At 42.3% G+C, this 21,977-nt stretch overlaps 1 protein-coding gene across 10 annotated transcripts in view; it reads left to right on the top strand.

Moving 5' to 3' along the window:
* ST3GAL6 (ST3 beta-galactoside alpha-2,3-sialyltransferase 6) overlaps positions 1 to 21,977 on the top strand; it is a 49,024-nt gene that overhangs the window by 2,732 nt on the left and 24,315 nt on the right. For all 10 annotated transcript variants that reach the window (XM_075105594.1, XM_075105604.1, XM_075105585.1 and 7 more), the window contains 3 exons: positions 18,479 to 18,578; positions 19,372 to 19,440; positions 20,706 to 20,783. In XM_075105594.1, coding sequence (XP_074961695.1) covers positions 18,490 to 18,578; positions 19,372 to 19,440; positions 20,706 to 20,783 — 236 coding nt within the window. In that variant the 5' untranslated portion in view covers positions 18,479 to 18,489. The remainder of the gene's footprint in view (positions 1 to 18,478; positions 18,579 to 19,371; positions 19,441 to 20,705; positions 20,784 to 21,977) is intronic.

The following is a 21,977-nucleotide window of genomic DNA, read 5'->3' as shown; positions in this document are numbered from 1 at the left end:
ACACACTCCAGCACCTCGATGTCTTTCTTGCAGTGAGGGGCTCAAAACTGAGCATAATATTTGAGATGTGGCCTCACCAGTGCCAAGTACGATCACTCCCCTACTCGTGCTGGCCGCGCTAGTCCTGATACAAGCCAGGATGCTGTTGGCCTTTTTGGCCACCTGGGCACACTGCTGGATCGTGTTCAGCTGGCTGTCAACCAGCACCCCCAGATCCTTTTTCCACTGGGCAGCTCTCCAGCCATTCTTCCCCAAGCCTGTAGTGGTTGCATCGGGTTATTGTGACCCAAGTGCAGACCCAGCACTTGGCCTTGTTGAATGTAATACAGTTGGCCTTGGCCCATTGATCCAGTCTGTCCAGATCTCCCTGCAGAGCCTTCCTACCCTTGAGCAGATCAATGTTCCCACCCAACTTGGTGTCATCTGCAAACTTACTGAGGGTGCACTCAATCCTCTCATCTAGACCATAGACAAATATATTAAACAGAACTGGGACCAACACTAAGCCCCAGGGAATACCACTTGTGAATGGCTGCCAATGGGATTTAACTCCGTTCACCACAACTCTTTGGGCCTGGCCATCCAGCCAGTTTTTACCCAACAAGAAGTACACCCCTCCAAGCCATGAGCAGCCAGTGTCTCCAGGAGAATGCTGTGGGAAATGCTATCAAATGCTTTACTAAAGCCTAGATAGATAACATCCACAGCCTTTCCCTTATCTACTAAGCAGGTCGCCTTATCATAAAGGAGATCAGGTTAGATAAGCAGGACCTGCCTTTCCTAAACCCATGCTGACTGGGCCTGATCACCTGGTTACTCTGTATGTGCCATGTGATGGCACTGAAGATTATCTCCATAACCTTCCCCAGCACTGAGGGCAGGCTTACAGCCCTGTAGTTCCCCAGATCTTCCTTCTGTCCTTCTTGTAGATGGGCATCACATTTGCTGATTTCCAGTTAACTGGGACCTCCTTGGTTAGCCATGATTACTGATAAATGATTGGAAGTGGCTTGGTGGGCACTTCCACCAGCTCCCTCAGTACCCTTGGCTGGATCTCATCCGGCTCCATAGACTTGTGTGTGTCTAGGTGGTGTAGCAGATTACTAACCATTTCCCCTTGGATTATGGGGCCTTCATTCTGCTCCCCATCTCTGTCTTCCAGCTCAGGGGGCTGGGTGGGTACCCAGAGGACAACTGGTCTTACTATTAAAGACCAAGGCCAAGAAGGTATTAAGTACCTCAGCCTTTTCCTCATCCTTTCTCCCTGTGTCTCCCCCTGTACCCAATAAAGGCTGGAGGTTCTCCTTAGCCCTCCTTTTGTTGCTAATGTATTTATAGAAACACTTTTTGTCTTTTTTTAGCAGTAGCTAGATTAAGCTCTAGCTGGACTTTGGCCCTTCTAATTTCCTCCATGCATAAAATATAAAAATATATAACTTCTATTGTGGGGAATGCCATGGTATTAGACTGGTCACTCCTAAACTTAAAAAACTGAATTCAGGAAGAGCGAATATGTATGGAGTGAGGCTTCCTACCCGTCTGTTTCTGACTAGGATGTGTATTCCTATTGGATTAGGTGGCAGAAGTGATACTTCTGCAACTAAAATAACTTTCCTTCCCTATGTGAGACTGCAGCAGCCATATCCTTGTTTTTCTTCCTGCCTATGTGAAATAAATCTATGGATCTTTCTTTCCGGCTTGATGCAGCACCTGCTTCTTTAGCATGTTGATCTCTCTGCGGAACTGAAGCAGAGTCAATTAAGTTACTCTTCAAGCTTACAGCTGTTTATTAAAGCAGCAGTATACAGGTGGGTAAGTCCCGTGGTCTGCTTGAGAGTCTCGGCTGTGGGAGACCTCTCCTGCCTGTGGGATGCATGAATCATCCCCTGAGACTCCCTGTTCAAAAGCAGGAGGGAAGTTTCTCAGTGGAAGTAATTGCCGCATGGGAAGTGCCCATGGGAGCAGCTGCAGAGCGTGTAGGCAGGACAGCAAAACCCGAAAGCCGGCAAGATGATCACAAGTGCCCAAGTCCTAAGTTGTAAAGAAGTAGGGAAAAAAGTGACTTATGGCTAGATAAGCCGATTGGTGAGATGTTATTTTGATATGTACTGTGTGCGTTGCTAAGTAACGGCTTTAGCAATTACTCAGGGGAGTTGCCTCTCTGAGAAAGGAAATAAAGCAGCCAACGTGGTGACAGGTCTCATTCACAGCGATTTGATGTTTTTACGCTGCTTGCGTGTTTTGTGTGCTGCTGGAGGGTTTGCTTCAAGTATTTTGGCCTGGAAGAAGGTGCAGTCAGATGGGTCATTTGAAAATGTAACTTGAAGACTGCCGTGAGTCTCCATGAGGCAGTGACTCAAAGAGGCTTGTAAGGAAAAGCTCTGGGTTTTTTTTTCCTCCACAGTATAGCTTGAGCTGTAGCTCAGGGTCTTGGTTTGTTTGTCTTTATACCTCAAGATTAAGGTTGTTTTACTTACAAGCATGAAGGGTTGTTTTTACTGTGTGTGTGCTGTGGCTCCCTAGTTGAGTGCATTTTAGGAACGAGCTCAAGATTACTTGAAATGCCTCTCTTTACAGACATCTTTCCTTACAGATTCTTGCACGGTTGAAATATGCACTGTGCATTTAAGAGGAGTTTAATTTATCAAGCTTATGACAACTCATTTGTAATTCAGTTGAATAATTTGTTCATCAGTTTCTCTAGCCTTACAGAGAAGCTAGTAAATAATACTGAGGAAATTAATTTATGGCATAACTGAATGTACAGGGTTTTTTCATTTTCAGAGTTTCTATTTTCTACCATCTATTTACTCAAAAGACCGAGAGTTCTGTAGCAGAAGAAACCCCCTCCGAACTTCCCCATTATTCAGTTTCTTCTATTTCCATTTTTGCTACGTTACGTATGACTACTTCTGTACCTATTCAGAGTCTTAATGGGAAATGAATATAAAACTTCTTTTATCTATTTGTTTTATTATTTGGCATGTGAACATCCTGCAATGTTAAATCTTTTATCCTCCTGCTACAGGAAAACCTGAAACCTCAGCTTTTCTTGATGTGTATTGAGGTCGGGAAGAAAACGTGATGTCTAAGTTGTTGTTTCATGTACAAGTCACCTTTGAGTAGTGTGTGGAAATGAATCCGCTCTTGCGTTGCAGTTCAGTGTATTAATTGATGATATAATTGTTGAACAAATGCAGGTGCAGAATGTGGTAAAATACTTTGCAGTAGTGTTTCTTGCTATGTTCTGTACCTATCATCTTAAAATATCATGTCCTTTTAAAGTTCATTTTGTTAGGGTGGGGTGGCTCTTCAGTGTTCAAAGATGGTCATTCTTTGGTCTTGAAGGCAAAAGCGAAGCCTTGATATCTTGAGAGGAAGATCCTTTACAGAATTGTGACAGAGAGTGAGTTTTAAGCATCCCCGGAAAATACCCAGAGTTTGCCTCTAACTGTTCTGCGTTGCCTCTGCTTCCAGCCCCAGCGGCAGCAGCACTAAAACTGGAGTACATTGTCCTAGAGCTGTTCTTTATATTCCAGCATTCATGGGTAGCCAGGAGGAGCAAGGCAAAAACTTCAATAGCCCCCACTTGCCCTGGATGGGAAGGGAAGGCTGGAAAACTTGAGGAGCCACAAAGCTGATCCTCCCTCTTGTTAGGACAGGAATGGCATAATCAAGGAACTGTTTTTAAGAGCAGACAGGAATGAAATGAAGTTCAGACTTAATCAGTGAAGCTCTTCTTAACATCTGTTGATTTACAGTGCAAGTTTCCATTCCCCTAGCTGGAATATTGCTTTCTTTGGGCCACTAGCCAGTATGAAACTCTATTTGTGAGGTGGGTAGCTACCAGTCTTAGATTTCCACAGACTATTCAACTCACTTTTAAAACAACAGTTTCTAGCCCTTGTGAGTACAGGAAACACTAAAATAAGGATCAGCTGCTGCAGAGCTCAGAAAAGCTCTTTGTTAGGCTGGATCTGCAGGCTGACACTTTTGCAGCACAGCGGTAGCCGGCTGCTGCTTTCTTTCACCACTGCTTCTGAAAGTCCTGTGGCCAGCAGTGAAATGAGAGCAGTGTGAGGTGTACGTCATCGGCTTACCTGGAGCATTAGCAGAGGTAGGCAGTGGAAATATGCATATGTAAAGGCCATTTAATAGTAAATATAATACATGTGTGTGTGTGTATAAAACAGAAATGATATCACATATGGGATGGGGGAAGAGTGGTCCCTTTCCCAGGGTAGGAAAGGAACTGAAGTTGTGTTTTTGTCATTATCGTTTTTCGTTTTTCCAATGTAATTGTTGGTTTATGTAGCTCCCTCCTGGGCAGCTAATTTTTGCAGGTGTATTGTGCTGACAGAGTTTTTTGGCTACACAATGACCTGTGTGGGGGAAATGATCACTTTAGGGAAAGGAGCATACAAGCACCAGAGCATAACACAAGGGACGGTGAGGGGAAGGAACTTGTGGGTTTCCCCCCTCTGCAATGAGAGAGGAGGGTATTTGCTGCTTAAGAGCTGTTGTTGAATGAAGCCACAACTTTATTCATCTTTTGGTAGTCAAAAATAGGTATTTCCTATTCCTTTGAAGTTCTTGAACCTGCCTGTCTACGTCCTCCACCAGTGTCATCTCTGCATACCCTGGGAACATTATCACCTCGATCTTCACAGTGCTTCAGGTAATCTGAAGTCGATCTGTGGGATTGAGACCAGGAGGAGGGTTAGTGGTATAGATAGGGGATACCTTGTAGGGTTTGACTGAACATAACATTTGCACAAGATTAAATGGAGGCATAATATTAAATTCACTTGACGAAGCGCCAGAGCAAGTTAGGATTTGTCCACATTGGTGCATGCGTACAAGGCTTGCTAGCATGTGGTAGCTAGTCTTGATTGTGCCCTTTGTGTAGGCAAGTTACTGTCTTCTCATTCAGTTAGCTGTGAAAAGCCTGGTTTTTGCTGGAAACAGTTAAGGGAAAAACTACAGCTAGCTTTGCTTGCCCAAATGTTTTGCAATATTTAATGAGATGGGGTGACTGTTACTTGACTCAGCTGAGAATCTGGAAGGCTATACGAGCCTATCCTTCCCCATCCAATTTTAATTGGAAGTTTTAATTCCCTGTTCTCAAAAAGTTGAGGGCCCCAGGACTGTGTCTGTGGTAAGGTGCTGCATGGTTCAGCAGCTCTGATGTAGCAGTACCACTTCAGTCTCCTTTGGTGGGTTTCCTGTCCTTTTTTCTGCCCTGGTTCCCATGAATAGGTATTGGCAGGTCCATAAAAGGATGCTAGAAGGAGCAGGAAGGGATGTTATCCTCCATCTCCTGAACTAAACAATTGTAGGTGCTGCAAGGGGAATATGTGGACAAGGGAATGAACCACAAAATGTCCACAGTGTGCTGTCCCTAAATAGCATCTCCCTCTCACTGCTGGAGACAGACTAGTGGGCTTCTAGAAGCTAGTGTCCGCTAGCTTCTAGTGGACATTGGCCTGACATAGCTGAGCATTTCTTGTGCCTGTATTGCTCACTGTGTGCAGTGGGGCACAGGCCAGATGTGTAAACTGGGTTTTGAGTAGCCAAATGGTTAAAATACTGGTCAGTGTAAATACCATTTGTACAGTTTCTCAAGATTGACTGCCTTTTCTTGCAAAGCATGTTAAGGAAATACTATTACTTCATTTTCACTGAAGCTATTTAAATGGGATAGCTGTTTTCATTCCTTCTTTCTTTTGTGCTAATGGCATGCCATAATTTGTTTTGAACTTGGGCCTCTGGTTCTTAGATGGCTTAGCGTCAAACCTTAGGTTTTTTATTAGTTTAAAGATTTCTAATTAAATTGAGAATGTTGTTCAGAGCTTCTTGGAAAGAATGGTGAAGTGAAATAGAACATGCATCTCATTCTTCAGATTTCACAGAGAATATTTCCTGTAGCAAATACAGGCTGGTGTCAGTGACTTTTTTTGAAGCTGGGTGACTCAAGTCAGCTAACACTATCTATTAAGTGACTGGAAAGGATATTTAAAATATTTAACTTAAGGCAACGGTTTTGTGAAATTTGGACACTCAAGTATATGTGTGTAAAAGGCTTTTCAAAATTTTAGCACTATCGCTTTTTTTTTTAATGGCCAGAGGCTCTTATAATATCTCTGCCGTGTAATTGTGTGACAAGCAGATACAATGAAACCGGGTTTGTGATGTCTTTCTGCATGTAGATTTTCTGATCTTTAATGAAAGATAAGCTTATAGGCTTTCTTTGTTCTACCCAGCTGCCTGTTTATTTTTGCAATACTTGTAGAGGTCTCAAGCGCATTAAGTTCCTAATCTCCTGTAAAATTTGACTGAAATTAGCCAAAAGGGTTCAAAAGTTCTACAGGGGAGGAAAGACGCGCACAGGTGCATATACAGGGTATGACTGCATAAATCTCATTTCATGCTAAGAACACATGTGATATAACAGAACAAAAAGCCTTTTACTGTACTGCATTTCATGCTCTAATAGAGTTCTGTGTTGTCTGTGGCATGAATGGTAATCTGATAGGGCACAGTGCCGGAGGCTCAGCTGGATTTGGTGTGGTCAGGCTAGCAAGGAAGAGATATCAACAGGCAACACACCAGGTCCCACTTCCAGTGTGTCATGCTCTAGAGGACCTCCAGTTTTATGCTGAAGCAAATATCAGATTTCCTGCTGCAGCATGGGCCAGATTGGTTATGGAGGAACAGGGAGGTGAGCCCTGCGTTGTCTCAGGGCTTACCTGTTAACTCTCTTATCTTCAGAGGAGGTACTTGCACATACAGCCCTGGGCAAATCCAAAGCGCAGCAAAGATCGGGTAGGGGAGGACAGCTAATCTGTTTAAAAATACTAGAGTCCTGACGGAAGTCCTCTTCATTTTGCTGTAGCATTTAACGATTGTTGAACCTGAGAATCAAGCAGCAAAAATAGACACTGTTTCACCTGCAGTATACCAGAGTCGGCTTAGAAAGTAACTGATGGAGCTGATGATAGGCAGCAGAAAGTACTGTTGAAGCCATTGCAGCAGTCTACCCCAGCAGGAAGACTGCCCGCAGCCTCTTGGCTCTCAGCTGGACTCATAGGCATTTTAGCTGCAAAGGGCAACCCCACCAGGAGGTCTGTGACACTGTGAAAGAGGATGTGTGGGTGAGGTGAAATGTACCTTTGACTCCCCTCAGTCTTAGGGATGACTGTCCTCTTCAAGAAAACAAACAAACTTCTCCCCTTCCCCCCACCAAAAAGTGATACATCAATTTTCAGTCTGGGAGAAGAAATGGGTCGTGTTTAACCTTCAGCGAGGCTTGAGGTCTGAAAGTCCTAAATGGGTGTCTCTGTGTCACACTGAGAAAAGCGTATAAGCTTTCCCAGCATTCCCTACTGACTAATTTAGGCAGCTTTCCTCCCAGACAGATGGCTATTGAAGATTACCATCAGAGATAATTAGCTTTCGTTGTGTATATGTAGGGAAACTAAGGTGCATAATTCAGGGCTATGAACTTCGTTACAGGATGAATAACCCCTAAAAGTTAGCACTGTAATACGGGCTGTTGTGTCATGTTATAGCTCTGTATACATAGAATGTGTAAATGAACTTACGCAAACTTTTCTGTAAGGAGCTGAGTTCGCTTAGAGCAGCTAACTGTTGCTCTGTGAAAAATTCTGGTTCTGGTATTATGTGTTTTAGCGTGCTCCTTTGTTCTGGGTTTTTATTGTGATTTTGATTTCAGCTTTGCCCAGGAAACCCAGTTAATGATACTGTGAATGCTGGAGCCAGATACACCTACATCTTTGTTCCCCTTGGAAAGCTCATTACTTTACAAATAAATCCTTTTTCTTTTTAACACATGTAGATTTACTGGCAACCTTTCCATTCAGAAAATATGTCAGTTAGGTCTTTAGATCCTGCATTAAATGGTCTTCAGGTCTACATTTTTCAAGTATGTTATGTATCTCATGGTTCTCAAAATCCTCAGGATAAGTATTGTTTGGATATTGTATGCAGTAGTTTTTCCTCTATTCCCATTTAAGAAATGAAACAAAGCATTGAAAGCCTTTAGGGGATCAGATACAGGCTCTGCTGCAACCTGTACCTGTACAACACTTCTTCGTTAGCTCAAAAACACTTTATGTCCGCAAGGCATTCTTATAGGTATGAAGTTGTTCATTAGAGCTTTTCTTCTTGAGGGTTTTTTTGTTGTTGTTGTAAATAATATTTTTTGAGCTTCAGTGCTAAGAAAACAACTACTTATAAAGGAGGCTTTTGAAAACAGCCTTAATATTTACAATATTTGAGCGTTTCCAGTTTGGCACTGTGGGTTTGGGTTTAGCTTTCTTATAGTAGTTAGCAATTAAGGTGGGTATTCTGAATCCTTTTCAAGATCCAAAGGCAATGTGAATGTATTCATTGCAATGCTGAATTGAGAGCACTGGAAATGTAAGGCATTAACGTTATCAGAGAAGCTGCTCAAACTCTTTGTGTTCTGCAACTTTCTCCTGAGCTGGCAGGATCACTGCCCTGGGAAACTTGCAAGACGTAGTAGTACGGGCAAGACTTAGCTTAGTCTTCCAAGACTTAGCGGGGTAAGTGCTACCGCTTATCTCAATTTTCCTCCCTCCCTGAATTAATTTAGCTTTACACTTTTCATTGACTTGTTTTGCTGCATTCCTGAGAGTCCCAGAGCTCTCTGTTGGCACACATGCATCGCAGCGCAGCACAGCACACTGAATTGCAGAACCTGCTGTTGGGGTAAATTCCATCTCAAACAGCTGGGGAGTTTTGGGTTTTTTGGTGGGGAGTTTTTGGGTTGGTTTTTCGTTTGTTTTTTATTAGCAGTTGAGCCAAGATAGGGAGCAACACAGCAGCGAACACAATATGTTCGGGGCTCTGACTACCAACATGCTTTGCATGTTATTTAAATGAAAATTAAACTGCTCAGTTTGTATGCTGGTAGTAGCACATTCACACCTATTTTCTGGGCCTCTTAATCCACACAAACCTGCATATAATGTACCTTGTCGCTGTTTAAAATACGGGGACTAAAATTCCGGTAAAAAGAGCTGTGCGATCAGATGATGGCAAATTTGTACTTAATCATGACTGGGGCTTGCAAATGCTCCTGTGAAAACTAGTCATGCAGAAGGCACCTGTGTCTCTTTAGGGACAGATTCTGACACCAGTACCGATCAGGATTTATACTGTTATGACTAAGTGAGAAATTAGTCTGATTTACTTGGGACTTACTGTTGATACAGATGGGGAGTAGGAGCATTTCATTCTCCAGGTGCTGATGGTGAAGCAAGTAAATTAGCCTCTTCAGTTTTTGTTTTCTATTGGGTTTTTTGTTTGTCTGGGTTTTTTTTCAACCATTATTCTCTTCACCACTGCCCTTGAGAGCCCCAGTTTTGCTTGTGAGTGGGTTTTTTTGGATGTGTGATTTTTTTTTTTTAGTCTAGGGTTGAGATGATTATTTATTTTCCCCAAGTTTTGTAATTCCCAGCCATTTTTGTGAAAGCTGGGGTTAAATCACTAGCTCCAAATCCACCAGAGCTGGATGTTTTAGATATACTAGGGATTATTAGAAGACAAAGTGTGCCTTGTTTTAAGGTGAACTTAATGCTGTAGTGAATGTGCCCGTGTAATGTAGATAAAATTCTCTGTTTGGACCTTTATTTATTTAGATTGATCATTTCTGGGGGGAAAAAAACTGGTAAGCTGATATGGTTTGTAACTGAACTGTTTTGAAACCTGACTAATTTGGCTATTTCCAGCCTTTTCTCCTTCCACTTTTTTCCATCTTTTCTCTCTGGGAAACCTAAGGATGTGTGTTCGTTCGATAGCTAGCTTCTGACTCTGCAGGCACTCATGGACAAATAACAGTGGGTGTGAATGTGTAACTGGTGGTGTAGTGGGATGTTATCTTTCTGTTAATCATTTTCTGTTTTCTCAAGCATTGTGTAGTATGTCTGTTGTCTTTGTTGTTTGAAAGGAGGTGAAGAAGAAAAACAGCTCAAAACCATGATGCTCTCTTCCTTCAGGAAGAGCAGCTCTCTGAAGTTGACAGAAACCTTTTCAGTTACGCAAGTCAAGATATGAGGAGAAAATGACTTGAACTCTGACACCCAGAACATGTTGCATGCCTTGTTTGTATTCCAGTCTTTCTGGAAGAAGAGCTGAAGGCAGAGGGGAAACATAGGTTGAGAAGGAACAGTGTTGTCACCACAGTATGCAGGAGGAGCTGGATGGATTTGTAGCACCCATTCTCTGTGTATTTTGTTCTATATACTGACACCTATGATGTGTAATATATAAATAGCTGCCTAGCTTAGGCTGGCGAAAGCTTTGAAGGTTAATCTGGGAGAGTACAACAGGGCTGGAAGAAATATTTCAGCTAAGGCTGTGCTACTGCATTTGTGATTTTATTTTTTAATATCATTTTTTAAAAGCTGTAGTTAGAGCTGGATTTGTGGTGTTTGCTTTGATTAAAGCTTTGGGAGTTGAGGAAGCAGAGCTATCTGTGCTCAGCTCATACCTATTTTGGACTCTGCATGCACAGGTTAGCTTTTGACTGAATCCAAAGTAGTTGTTTTTGTACTGTGCTGCATCTCTTGGGCTGCTGGGCACGGCATTAACTGCTGGTCTGTGTTCAAGTGCACTGGAGCAAGAAAGAAGAAAAAAAAAGTGTGAAGTGTGTTGGGGGAGGCCTGTGGAGGTACAGGACGGGAAGCATATTGAAATGTCTGTTCCCAACTTCTGTGGACATGTGCACCTTTGCATAAATTGACCACTTCCTTCTAGACCTCATCTCAAGGAACAAAAGCAAGGAAGAAGCTGAGGCTGTGGACTTCATCTTATTAGTGTTGTAACTATAGGCAAGGTTTCTGGAAATCTGTGGTACTTAGAAAGCACCAGTTAGATGAGAATCCAGTAGTTGTTATTCTTCCTTTTTCCCTCAAAGCCACAAGTTGGACTTGGACCTACCCAAGGCTGACTTTTAAACTCAAGTTAGCAGTGTTTAAATGTGCTATAGAAAGTGTGTCCGTTGCTGGAATGAGCCCCAAGCCATTTTGGAACATCAGGGAATATTGTTTTCTATCTTGAGGGGGAAAAATAATTAAACCCGACATTCACCAGCTGAGAAATATCAAACCAGCTCTTTTAATTGTGTGTCTTGCAGTTTTAATTGTGTGTCTACACCATGCAGTGGAGCATGCTGTCACCTGAGCTGGTGCCAGGGATCCACATTGCACTGTGATAATCTGAGCCAAAATATTAGTTCAGATCTCAAGAGTGGCATAGCAACCCTGTGATAGCCCCAGGCTGGAGGCAACATGTTCTGCCTCTCGGTAGGGCTAATTAACTCAGCATCAGACAGTTGCACTGAATGCTGCTCCTATGTGGGGGCCATTCCAGTGATACCTGATGCCTGTGCTCCGTTGTGTTTTGCTCATCGCGGTTTTCTGGCAGGATGCACTGGCTGATGCTTTGTACTCATGTTTTTCACCCGTGGAGCTAGTATTTGGTGTCAGTGTAAGTGACATTAAATTTTGCATTGGAGGGCTTCAAAGTGGTATCTCTGAAACAACGCACATGACGGCAGTACCTCTGAGAACAGGATCACAGCAGTTTTTTCAGCCGAAAGGGGGGACTGTTTCAGTAAGCTTTAAAAAGCTTTTAGTAACTTGCCGTAGGCTTGTACACATGTCGTCTTACTACCCAACAGTCTGATGAGTGCGTGCAACCTCTCTTTTTCTCTGGCCTTTTCAGTTTTTTCTGTTCCTGCCCCCACTGTTGGGCACATGTGAAAAGCTCCTGGTTGCTCAGGAAGAGGGGTGAAAAAGGAGTTATACCACTGAATAGACAATACTGCACTGGATAAAAAGAACTATCGACGCTGAGCATGGTGATAAGACTTTAAGAGTAAGTTAGGACCTGCAGGCCTTTCATAGCTTTTGCCAAACACCACCTAGTGATGGCATGTCTTCCTAGAAGGCTACAAACTCATGTTTTTCAGATCTTGCCTGAGATGTTGAAGGGCTTAGGTTTTGCTAGAATAAACCACCACACTTGATTTCTTGCATTTAAACGTGGTAATGGGAATGAGGTGAGAGTGTGAGGCTGGAGATGAAGGTTTGGAGGGGGTGTAGGTGCTGTGTTGCCTGTTATGCCCAAGACACAGGGACAAATTGCTTGTTCCCAGGCTTGCCTGCAGCCTTCTGGAAGGGAGCTAACCGCCCTCTTCCACTAACTGTCCCGTCTAGGTAAATTAGGATTGCAGGGGGTGAAAATACAGTAGATTTGACTGGACTTGGATTCTTTATCAATACATTTTAGCTGGAGGATATGCCTGTGAGGGAAGAGTTTCTGACCTTACAAGTAGGACTAGAGAGTCACACAAGAGGGCAAGTGATGCAGAGTTTTCCTTGAAGATTTTGCACAGAAGCAAACTGAAATGGTGATTGTCAGTGAAAAATACTAAGTTGTTTTCCTCCTTGCTTGGTCCAGCTGTTGGGCATGTTCTGGTGAAGAGCAAAATACTGGTTTCTATACTTGAAAGACAAAAATGGAATAAAATAATCACGAATTGTCCACAAAATGATAAATCTATTGCTGTCTCTTGTATTAGCAGGAGAAGGAAAGGGAGGGAGGCAGGACTTAGGCTCTAAATGCAGTCTATTAACTCTTGCAGCCTGTCCTGAATTAGTGTGCAGCTGCACAAAAGATCAGAGCTGGGCACAGCTCTAGTCTGCATCTCTTCCCAGTAGATTAATATCAGCAGAGGCTAAATTTTGGGCTGTAGTAGCTGATAAAAAACAAGGGTTGACTAAATCTACTAAACATCACTACTACTGTAATACTAAATCTACTGGACATCATTGCTTGCTGTTGAGTACTTGGAGAAAAGATTGTCTTGCTATTTCTTTTTAGGTTTTCTGCAGTAGTTGGAGAAAGGGGAAATGTTAGGGGATACATCAGAAACTCTCCTTAACAAAGAGAACCTGCCTCTGGAGGAAGGCTGTCTTTTTTTCACAGTTATCAGGATGCTGTGGAAGTAAATGGCTAGTTCGGTATGCTGTTGGAGGGGAAGAAGGCTCCAGTTTTCATAGCAAACTGTTCCTCTGCTGCTTATCCCCTCACCATTGAGAGGGATTAGGACAGAAAGAGCCTGAAACCATCATACCTTCCAGTGCAGGAAAAATCTTTAACAGCTGATAAAGATTGTACGTGTGGTGTGATCATGGAGTTCCCAATGACATTTTAACACAGTAAAACCTTAGCTTTTTGGTGGTGTGGTTTGTGCAGGCCTTCAGGAACAGGAATAACTGCTTTGGTTTTGCATGGGGCAGGGCAGGTTAGCAAGAATCTTTTCCAGCTAAGATGCTGTTAAACTTACCACTTAAAAAATAAGTCACTGTTGTCAGAGACCCTTTGCTAGAATAATGCAATTTATTTACCTTGCTCATTTAAACTTAATATTTCTGAAGACTTCTATTTCTTAATAAACTAAAATGGAAAGGAGCATTGGGAAACATGAAAAAATGTGAGGAGTGTGTGAGGGAAGGCACTAGACTGACTCAGCCACTTCAGTACCTTTAAGACTCTGCTGCAGTGCTATTGTATTGTCTGCTACAGCATTTCCTTCCTGAAGAGGGGGAGAATTAATGAACTATGCACATACTTAGAGCAAGAACTGGAAGAGTTAATGATGAATAATGTATGGATTTGGCAGAAGAAATATAGAGATATGTGCCATAATGTGCTCAGTTTTGGCAGCTTAACTTGGGGCAAATGACTACATGAGAAAACTCCCTCCTCGGTTGTCGTTTTGCTGTGTAGTTGTTCCACCGGCCATGCACTACCTCCTGACCAAAAGGAAGCAGTGCTGCAGGACTGGTGATCACAAGCAAGATACTGACTACATCTGAAAAATCCTGATGTTTCTTTTTAAACTTTTTAGTAAGTTTTTATGTGCTTTTTTGCTGTTCCTTTAAATTTCAAGTTTCACTCAAAGCACATTTTCAAGCTCACTTCCCTTCCTTCTCCAAAACTACAAGGGCTAGTAATTTGAGGTCCGAGTGAGCTGAAATTTTCATGCTGTTAGTTAATTGCAGCAGCAAAAAGTTAAACTGTCACAGGACTAGGTACAGAGCTAAGATTGTTTTAAGATGAGTAGTATTTAATTTAGCAGTAGCAGCTTTTTAGTTAAATACTTATTAACAGTTTACCTTTAGTAACAGTCAAAAGTGCTTTACAAAATAAGTAGGACAGATGGAAAAGCCTCCTGCATTGTGTAATTAACCTCATTTTAAGCAAGAAAGCAAAAGGAAGGCTTACAAGTGTTATGAAAAAAAGTCAATTGTAGTGTGGTCCTGTGATTGCCCAGTCCAACCACTGTAGTTTCCTGTGGGATTATTTTATTCTGGGGCAAGGCTGTGTTGTCATGCACTGCTCCCAGATTGCTATCCACAGTGAGACAGATTTTGTATGTTAATGTGCTTCACTGACAGGATGCCAGGCAGTCAACATATACCACAATTTTATTATATTTTCCACTGTCCTTAAGCAAGTTATTTTAACCTATATAGTGAGCCCAATACATAATAAGACAGAAATTGGTACACCAAGATACGTGAAATCGAGGGAAGGGGAATATGTCCTGTTCGGTGTTCCAGTAGTCTGCAGCAAGATCAAAGGTGGTGGGGGTCTCAGATCAGCTGAGAGGGAGCTCCAACGAGCTACTCCCATGCTCCGACTTTATAGCTGGAGTGAAGCCCCTAGTCCCCACATATCTTTGTATCCAGAGTCTTAATTGCTGCAGCACATGCTGCTACGACTCTTGGAGCTGAACAGGGGCTGTTTGGGTAGATAAATGAGGGGCAAGGAGGGAGGAAGGCCTCATGGTTCAGCGAAAATGTTCATGCTTCTATAATTTAAAGGAGCCACATAACTAAGCCCTCAACAACAAGTTGTGCTTGTCATTAGTGTTTAGTTGCAAGTGAGTAACAGCTTCTTGATTTGGTTTAAATACTTCCCCAAGGGACTTCTGTTAGAAACTCTCTAGGCTCTTGACATAAGTTTAGGCCTAATTTTCTGGCAGCTGATAAGCAGTGTAGGGAGTGGCAGAAGCATGTTATTGGAGTCTGCACAGCTGGGGCTGTTGGCTTAGCAAGGGGTGTCCACCAAATCTCCACCTGTCACCTCAGTCTCGTCCTAGCAGACCCCCAACATTAGTCCGGTCCCAGGGTCATACATGCATCAGCTGCATATGTAAGTTGAAAGATAAACAGAGGCTATGAGATAGTGGCTTATATCAGATACCACGCTTAACTGAAGCAGCAGAATAAAGACTAATTGTAAGTAAAGCTGAAGCTCTGACAAGGATGTTGGTTCCCTACTTCCACCAAGGGAAGAAAAAATTAGCCTCTGGGCTTATAAAGCGAGTTTGTTGTATACCCAAATGTGTCTCTGTGGTGGGTTGGTGGGAGCTGGGGTGGAACCATCTGTCTACAGGAGAGACAGGCTGATCTTGAGATCTCCTATACCATAACACAGTCTGTCTTGTCTAATTCTGTAATTGTAGCTCTGCCTTGGCCGGGGTGGGAAGTTAAACAGTGGAAGTTAGCTTAGATTCCTCTTAAAAAATCACCATCAATCTTTTTACAACACTTATGCATCCCGTTGCTTGCTTGCTTTCAGAAGGTTGACCAGCTAACATCCTGAACCTCAGGTGCTGGCATGCTGGATTCCTCACCCCTTTCATTGTGTGGATCACTATAGGCTTTGTAGAAAGAGGAGGGAATTAAATAGTTGAGTTCCATCTTTGTCCTCCTTGTTTTGCTTAACCCTGACTGACCTTGACCTAAGGGTACCATGACCTCTGTCAGTCAGGTTGATGGGCTTAAATCAAGATGCCACATCTTGTGTTGTGATAAATAAGCTGGAAATGCGTGATTGTCATTTTACATCTGAACTGTGTCTTCTCAATTGCCTATTTTCTTCAATCTCTGACTGTGGGAATTTTCTAGTGCAATATTTGTATCGTAGGAGTTTGTTTTCCTTTGATTAACTTTCTGCAACGCTCAGCTGTTTTAAAATAGGAAGGGAGAGCTGGAAAATGCTGTCACCATTAAAAATACACCCAGAAAAATTTCTTCCATAAACAAGGCAATGGTTCTGTTTACTAAACCAGGTTAAGAAAGTCTTCACTATTAAGACTGCCTTTCTTGACTACAGAACTTTGTCTTCAAAGCACTGAATGAAGCCAAGCACTGGGGGATGCAATAGTGAGGAGACACTTGTATAATTAGAGACCATTTTATGTTCCTAAGAGCTGAGTTAGGTACTGGCCTAAATGATGCTACATACTCAAGTGTGTGCCAGGCTGGATGTCCTACGTAGGATACTGAAAGTTGTTACAGATTCCTTATGCTTGTATTTGAAGAATGATATTGACTTATATCCTCTTGTTTTAATGAATCATTTGCAGGCAGTATGAATATCTTTGTAAATACTTTATGAACAGAACAATTTTTGTCTCTGTGAATAATACTGTTTTGAATAATATTTTTGTTTTTGGAAGACCCTTTATGGGTAGCTTATCCCTGTCTTTTCTCTGTTTTGTAGCTTGGTCTGCCTCTTCAGCAAGATTCTTTTTTTACACTGAAGTTGGCAAAATCAGCAATTCAATCAATTGTTAATTTAGCAACTTTACCTGAAGAGCTGGTTCATTATGCTCCCAAAGAGTGGGATGAAAGGTTGACATTGCAACAGATGCAGCCTGTGAGTGTTTCATACAGATCACAGTAGGACAGCCTGGAGGATATACTTAAGGTTGATAGATTTTATCTTGTTCATTGCATGACCTTGTAACTGGTAGATGCTGTTACAAAAACCCCTCTCTGATCCCACAGTTAAACTCCTGTGAAGGATATGGCGAGGGGCAGGGTGGGAATAAGGAACTGGTAGCTTGTTGGTCTCAAGTCATTGTAATAAATGGTTCACTGTCACGTATTTCTTCAGGGGTGAAGCTATGTGAGTGGCAGTAGTTTACTTCCCGATTTCCAATAACAAAATGCAGCTCTCTCTAGTAGTTCCTTGGCCTTTAATACAAGGTATGATGTTAAGATGTTACTAGCATGAAGCATATTGCTGTAAATCAGTTGGACTATATCTGCCTTGAGTTTTATTGCCTTAGGGCTGTTTAAGAGAGGTTTAAAATAACTGTAACTTTAAATATTCTAAAAAGCAACGTGGAATTTAAAAAAAGAAAATAAAAATAAAAACCAACCAAACAAAAAAAAACCATAAAGCCAAAGGCTGTGCTCTTGGAAAATGCAGCAATATGTTTGGATATGGCTTGTTTTTGCTGGACAGCTGTTTGTTACCTTCACTGTAAAATACATATATGCACGCAGGTGTTTATGCATTGTGTGCATCGAACCTGCTTACCATGGTAGGAGAGAAATAAAAATAATAGAAGGATATAGCTCCTTATTTAATTTCCACAGTAATTTGTGGTCAGAATGGCTATTTTTGACTTTCAGAAGATTAAGCAACAAGAGTTCATTCATACCTACTGAAAGGGAAGCTCAGTGTTAGATGTGAGCAATGCAGAGCTTGCTTTTCCTCCAGCGTGTCTTGCCAGATACATGAGCTTCTGATATTTCTCTGGTTTTCTTTTAATAGATTGTGCAACAAGGTGGGAACTCCATTTGAAAAATGAACACTTTCTCTGAAATTTCTCCATAACTTATGGGTTTCTACAAATTGTGTCCTAACTTCTCTTCCTCACTTTGTGATGTGCGAAAATAGCATTTTTCTGTCACTTGAGCAATGAAGTCTGGCCTGTGTCAGGAGCTGGAGACTGTGCAGGACACAAGGGCATAAGCAGACAGCTTCAGTGTATCTTTAAGTGTCCAAGACTTTATGAATATAGAGTGATCCTAAAACAGCCAGTAGCAATCTGTGGCAGCTCGTACCCTGTTCTGCTTCATTGGCATCAGCCTGTCTGCCTCCTGCTAAGTACCAATGCTTGTTGAACTGTGTAATTATGGAAACTGATAGTGAGTGGCACAAGAAAGGGAAAAAGTGCAGGTACCTGTAAAGAGCAACTTCTGACCCAGGAGGCTGGATTCTTTGGGCTGTGAGTGGACAGAAAGGAGCTCCTACTCTGACATGCTTCTGGAAGAGTCCATCTTCCTCCTATGTCTCCAGAGAGAACCTAGAGTGAGCCTCTCTCAATACTTCTGTGCAGAGTATGCATGTGTGGCAGGTGCAAAGCAGCATTCAGCTCCTGTCACTGGGACTTTGTGTGAGAAATGAAGCCGGAGTGATCCCCCATCAAATTTGTGGTGGTGGAGAATGGCTGTAATAATGATGATTTCCTTTTGTAGGTTTCAAGATGCTGTATAAAAGTTCGTGTTAATAGCATAACTTGTATTAAATTTCTTGTTTTGTTTTTCTTACATTTCAGGTCTACGAGTCATGAAGCAAATTCTTCTGTTCTTTATCCTGGCTGCTGCTGTTATGTATGTTATACTGCATGGAAATCTGTGGAGAAATAACCTCTACTGGTACGGTGATGCTTTGCTCAGTTATAGTGCAAACTCCCTCATGGCTGTATGAGAGCTGTGGCTATGAGTTGCCGTGTTGCTGAACAGCTGTTTACTGCTAATCAACAGAATTGATTAATACTCTGTGTGTTTGTTTTGTGGTTGGCTTTTTTTTTTTGGTACTGTGAGGGAATGAATTTGATCGTTTTGTCCTGTCACTTCTTCTCTCATGTCACTTTTAAACCTACTAGTCCACTTGAGCCTGGTGGCATGGAGAGGTCAGGACTTCAGAGACAGGGAAGCCCCTCTGAGTTTCATGAAAACAGGTGTTTAGGTGAGGAGTGACAGCTTATTTGTGCGTGTCATGTATCCATATCTCCTCCCACCCCACGTATGTTGAGTGTTTGCTTGTTCCTTTAGAAGTCTGATAAATGATGTGGGAGAGACCTGCTCCACACATGGAAATAACTGCAGGTGTAGTGGGCACCTTTTGAAAAGCTGAAATCTGTCGAGTCCCAGTGGCAACCCTGTGGGAAGTGATCTTTCACCGTCTCCAGGCTGCGTGGGACAGGTGGCCTGGGACCTAAAATGCAGGGTGCTTATCGAAGATGTTGAGTTTCCATTGGCCTTTGCGTTGTGTGACCAGGACTGACCAGTGTGTTTGTGTTATGAAGATAATAGTGATAGCTTTTAAAAGTAGTGATGGATGTGCCTCTATCTGTCTTGTTTATAGCATACAATTGATATGAATGGCTTTGTGTAGTGGTTTGTGTTTACAGCAAACCACAGTGTTGTGACATTTCCCTTTTTGCAGGATTAGCTTTTATGGACAGACTTCCTCTGTGAGGGCTCATCCTTCCTATGAGACCAGTGGAGTTACCCAGTAAGTTCAGCAGTTAAATATTCTTGTGGTGAGGTTTTGTTGGCTAGTTGGTTGGGTTTGGGGCAGGTGGGAGGGATTGAGACTAAAATCTGTAGCCTTTGTCTGTAGGCTCACTGTTCAATTGGTTATTGTACAGCTGTGTCCATTGGCAGCTTCTGTTATGAATACAATTGTAATATGTCTGGCAGAAAGGAATTTGTCCATGTCATGTTTCCAGTGTTTGGTTAATATTTATGGCCACTTACAGTGACTGTCTAACAAGCAATGGATTCCTGGAAGAACATTTGTTTACAACTTCCAAATTTCTGCAATTCTGAGTTATGCCCGAATAAAATTAGCAGAGCTACAAGGGCAACTTTTGTGCTTAAAATTTAATAAATCAGAGATGCGGTTCACTTGTGACATGCAAGTGTATGTATAAGCAGATCTTGTGCTAGTAAATTCCTTCAATTAGGTTTGTGGGACTAATTAGTGCCTGTGCTTAAACTTAAAAGCAGGCCTCTGCTCTCTCTGAAGCCATCCTGCAAAACACCATCTGTGAGACTGATACTGGAGAGCAGCGAGCTGGCCAGCTGATACATTTCATAGGGCGCTATCTCAGTGTCAGTGTTCACATGACAACTTGAGGTTACCAAAAGCAATTAACCTTAATGGTCTGTTTGGCTTGTGGTTCTAATGTGGTGGTTTCATCCTTCTGGTCTTAATGCAGCCCAGATGCATGCATTGCTTACTCTCCTTTCTGGGCTTTGTATTTATTATTAATTGGGCTAAATCGCCAAGGTGGGAATATGCTTAGAAGTGTAAGTCTTAGGCTTATTATGAGAGGAATGACTTATCCCTAGAGAATTTCATTTTCCTTGAAGTACCCTATGTGGTGCTGTCTGTTCCCCTCTCCAAACAAGACTCCCCTCTCCTCTCTGAGGAGTGCTGGTGATGCCATCTAGTATGGCTGCAGGGGTGATTCAGCTCAGGTGTCCTCCTTCTCTGCAGGTGGGCCTGAGATCTCACCTCTGGTTATGGATGAGCAAGTGAGGTTGCAGACCCCTTGGAGCATCACCGTGAGATGAAAGCTTTTACTAGTAAAAGTAATCGTACCACCATGAAAAAGATCCCTCTTTATAATACAGACAGAGCCAATCATGAAAATTTGGTGTGGTGTTAACTCAGTAATCAGCTTTTACTGATTTGGCTTGTCCAAGTTTCCCTGCCTTGTTGCTGCTACCTGTTCATGTCCTTGCTGTTTCTTTGAAATTCTTCTTTTGCAGGCTGCCACCTACGGCTGTGGAGAGGAGTAACGTGCTGGACACTTGTCTACTGAAACCAGCATTTGAATCTTTACTGGGGTGAGTCTTCTGTGGGAAGTGAGGGGAAAGGGAAAGGCTGTGCTGACTGAGGTAGAAATGGGCTGTTTACATATTCTGGACAGATTCACATTTTGTTTCACCTCTGGAAGGTGAAGCTTTTGGGCTTGTGTTCATTGGTGCTTTTCCTGGTTGTGGCAACACATATTGTTTAGCTTGTCACTGATTAGTATCTGAGCAATACCACACAACTAGCTCAACATGCTGGTGTATGTACTGAATAAATAAATACTTCCTCTTCAGATACTGTAGCTAGTAACAGTGAAAATATTTTAATGATTGAAATACAAGCCTTGATTTTCTTTTCCCCTATACTTTTCCTGTAAAAGAAGCCTTCATGTCCAAGACCAAAACTCAGTCATTCTGCTATTAAGAACGTAGACTTAAAAGATTAGGAATTTTTGGTAGCCAAGTGTAGCAGACAGGGACCAGGGTAGTTTTGAAAACCTCTTCATTTTATTTGGAAAGAGGAGTACGAAATGTGCAGAAGTTCATCCAGTCTTTAATGATATAAGATTCTTCCCCTTCAATGGAATTTTAATTTTAATGAAATTTGGGATTTTTCATGGTTTTTTTGTTCCTCTGATAGTATTGTTGAATTGTGTGTAGGTATTGCCATGGAGGTGCACAAAGTCAAATTAGGCAGGTGAGGTAACTCAAAATAATATTTATTCTAATAAAAAATGTTTTGTTACTCCAGTGAACATTAGTAAACCACACATTCAGGGAGCCAACGGGAATTAATACTACACAGCCGACTTCAGAATTCCTAAGTTTTAGAATGATGACTCAAGACATGCAATCACTTACCTAATAAGACCAGGGCTCTCAACCTTGAGGAGTTACCTTGGGTGGTGTCCTGATGCCAGGGGAGGGTCCCTGACTGCAGACCTGCTGCTCTGAGGGGGACGGACTCAATTTGGCCTCTGGCAGGACCCCATTTATACCCTAGTCAACTCCAACCTGTGGTCATAGATGGCTGTGTCAGTTCCTGTTGGCCCAGGCCTCTGTCTGCTGGCGACAGGGTACATGCCAACAGCTGCAGTAAGGGTGCGAAAAGATTCAGCTGCTGCTTTTTTTCAACAGTCAGAAAGCCCTGTTTTTTATCAAGGTGGGTACATCTGCCACAGGTATCCTCCACTAAGGTACTCATAGGAAGTTTCCTTTGTAAAGAAG

Source organism: Phalacrocorax aristotelis, chromosome 1, assembly GCF_949628215.1.
Source record: "Phalacrocorax aristotelis chromosome 1, bGulAri2.1, whole genome shotgun sequence".
NCBI lineage: Eukaryota > Metazoa > Chordata > Aves > Suliformes > Phalacrocoracidae > Phalacrocorax > Phalacrocorax aristotelis.
The sequence above is the reverse complement of the archived record's forward strand: the minus strand, read 5'-3'. Positions and strand labels throughout refer to the sequence as shown.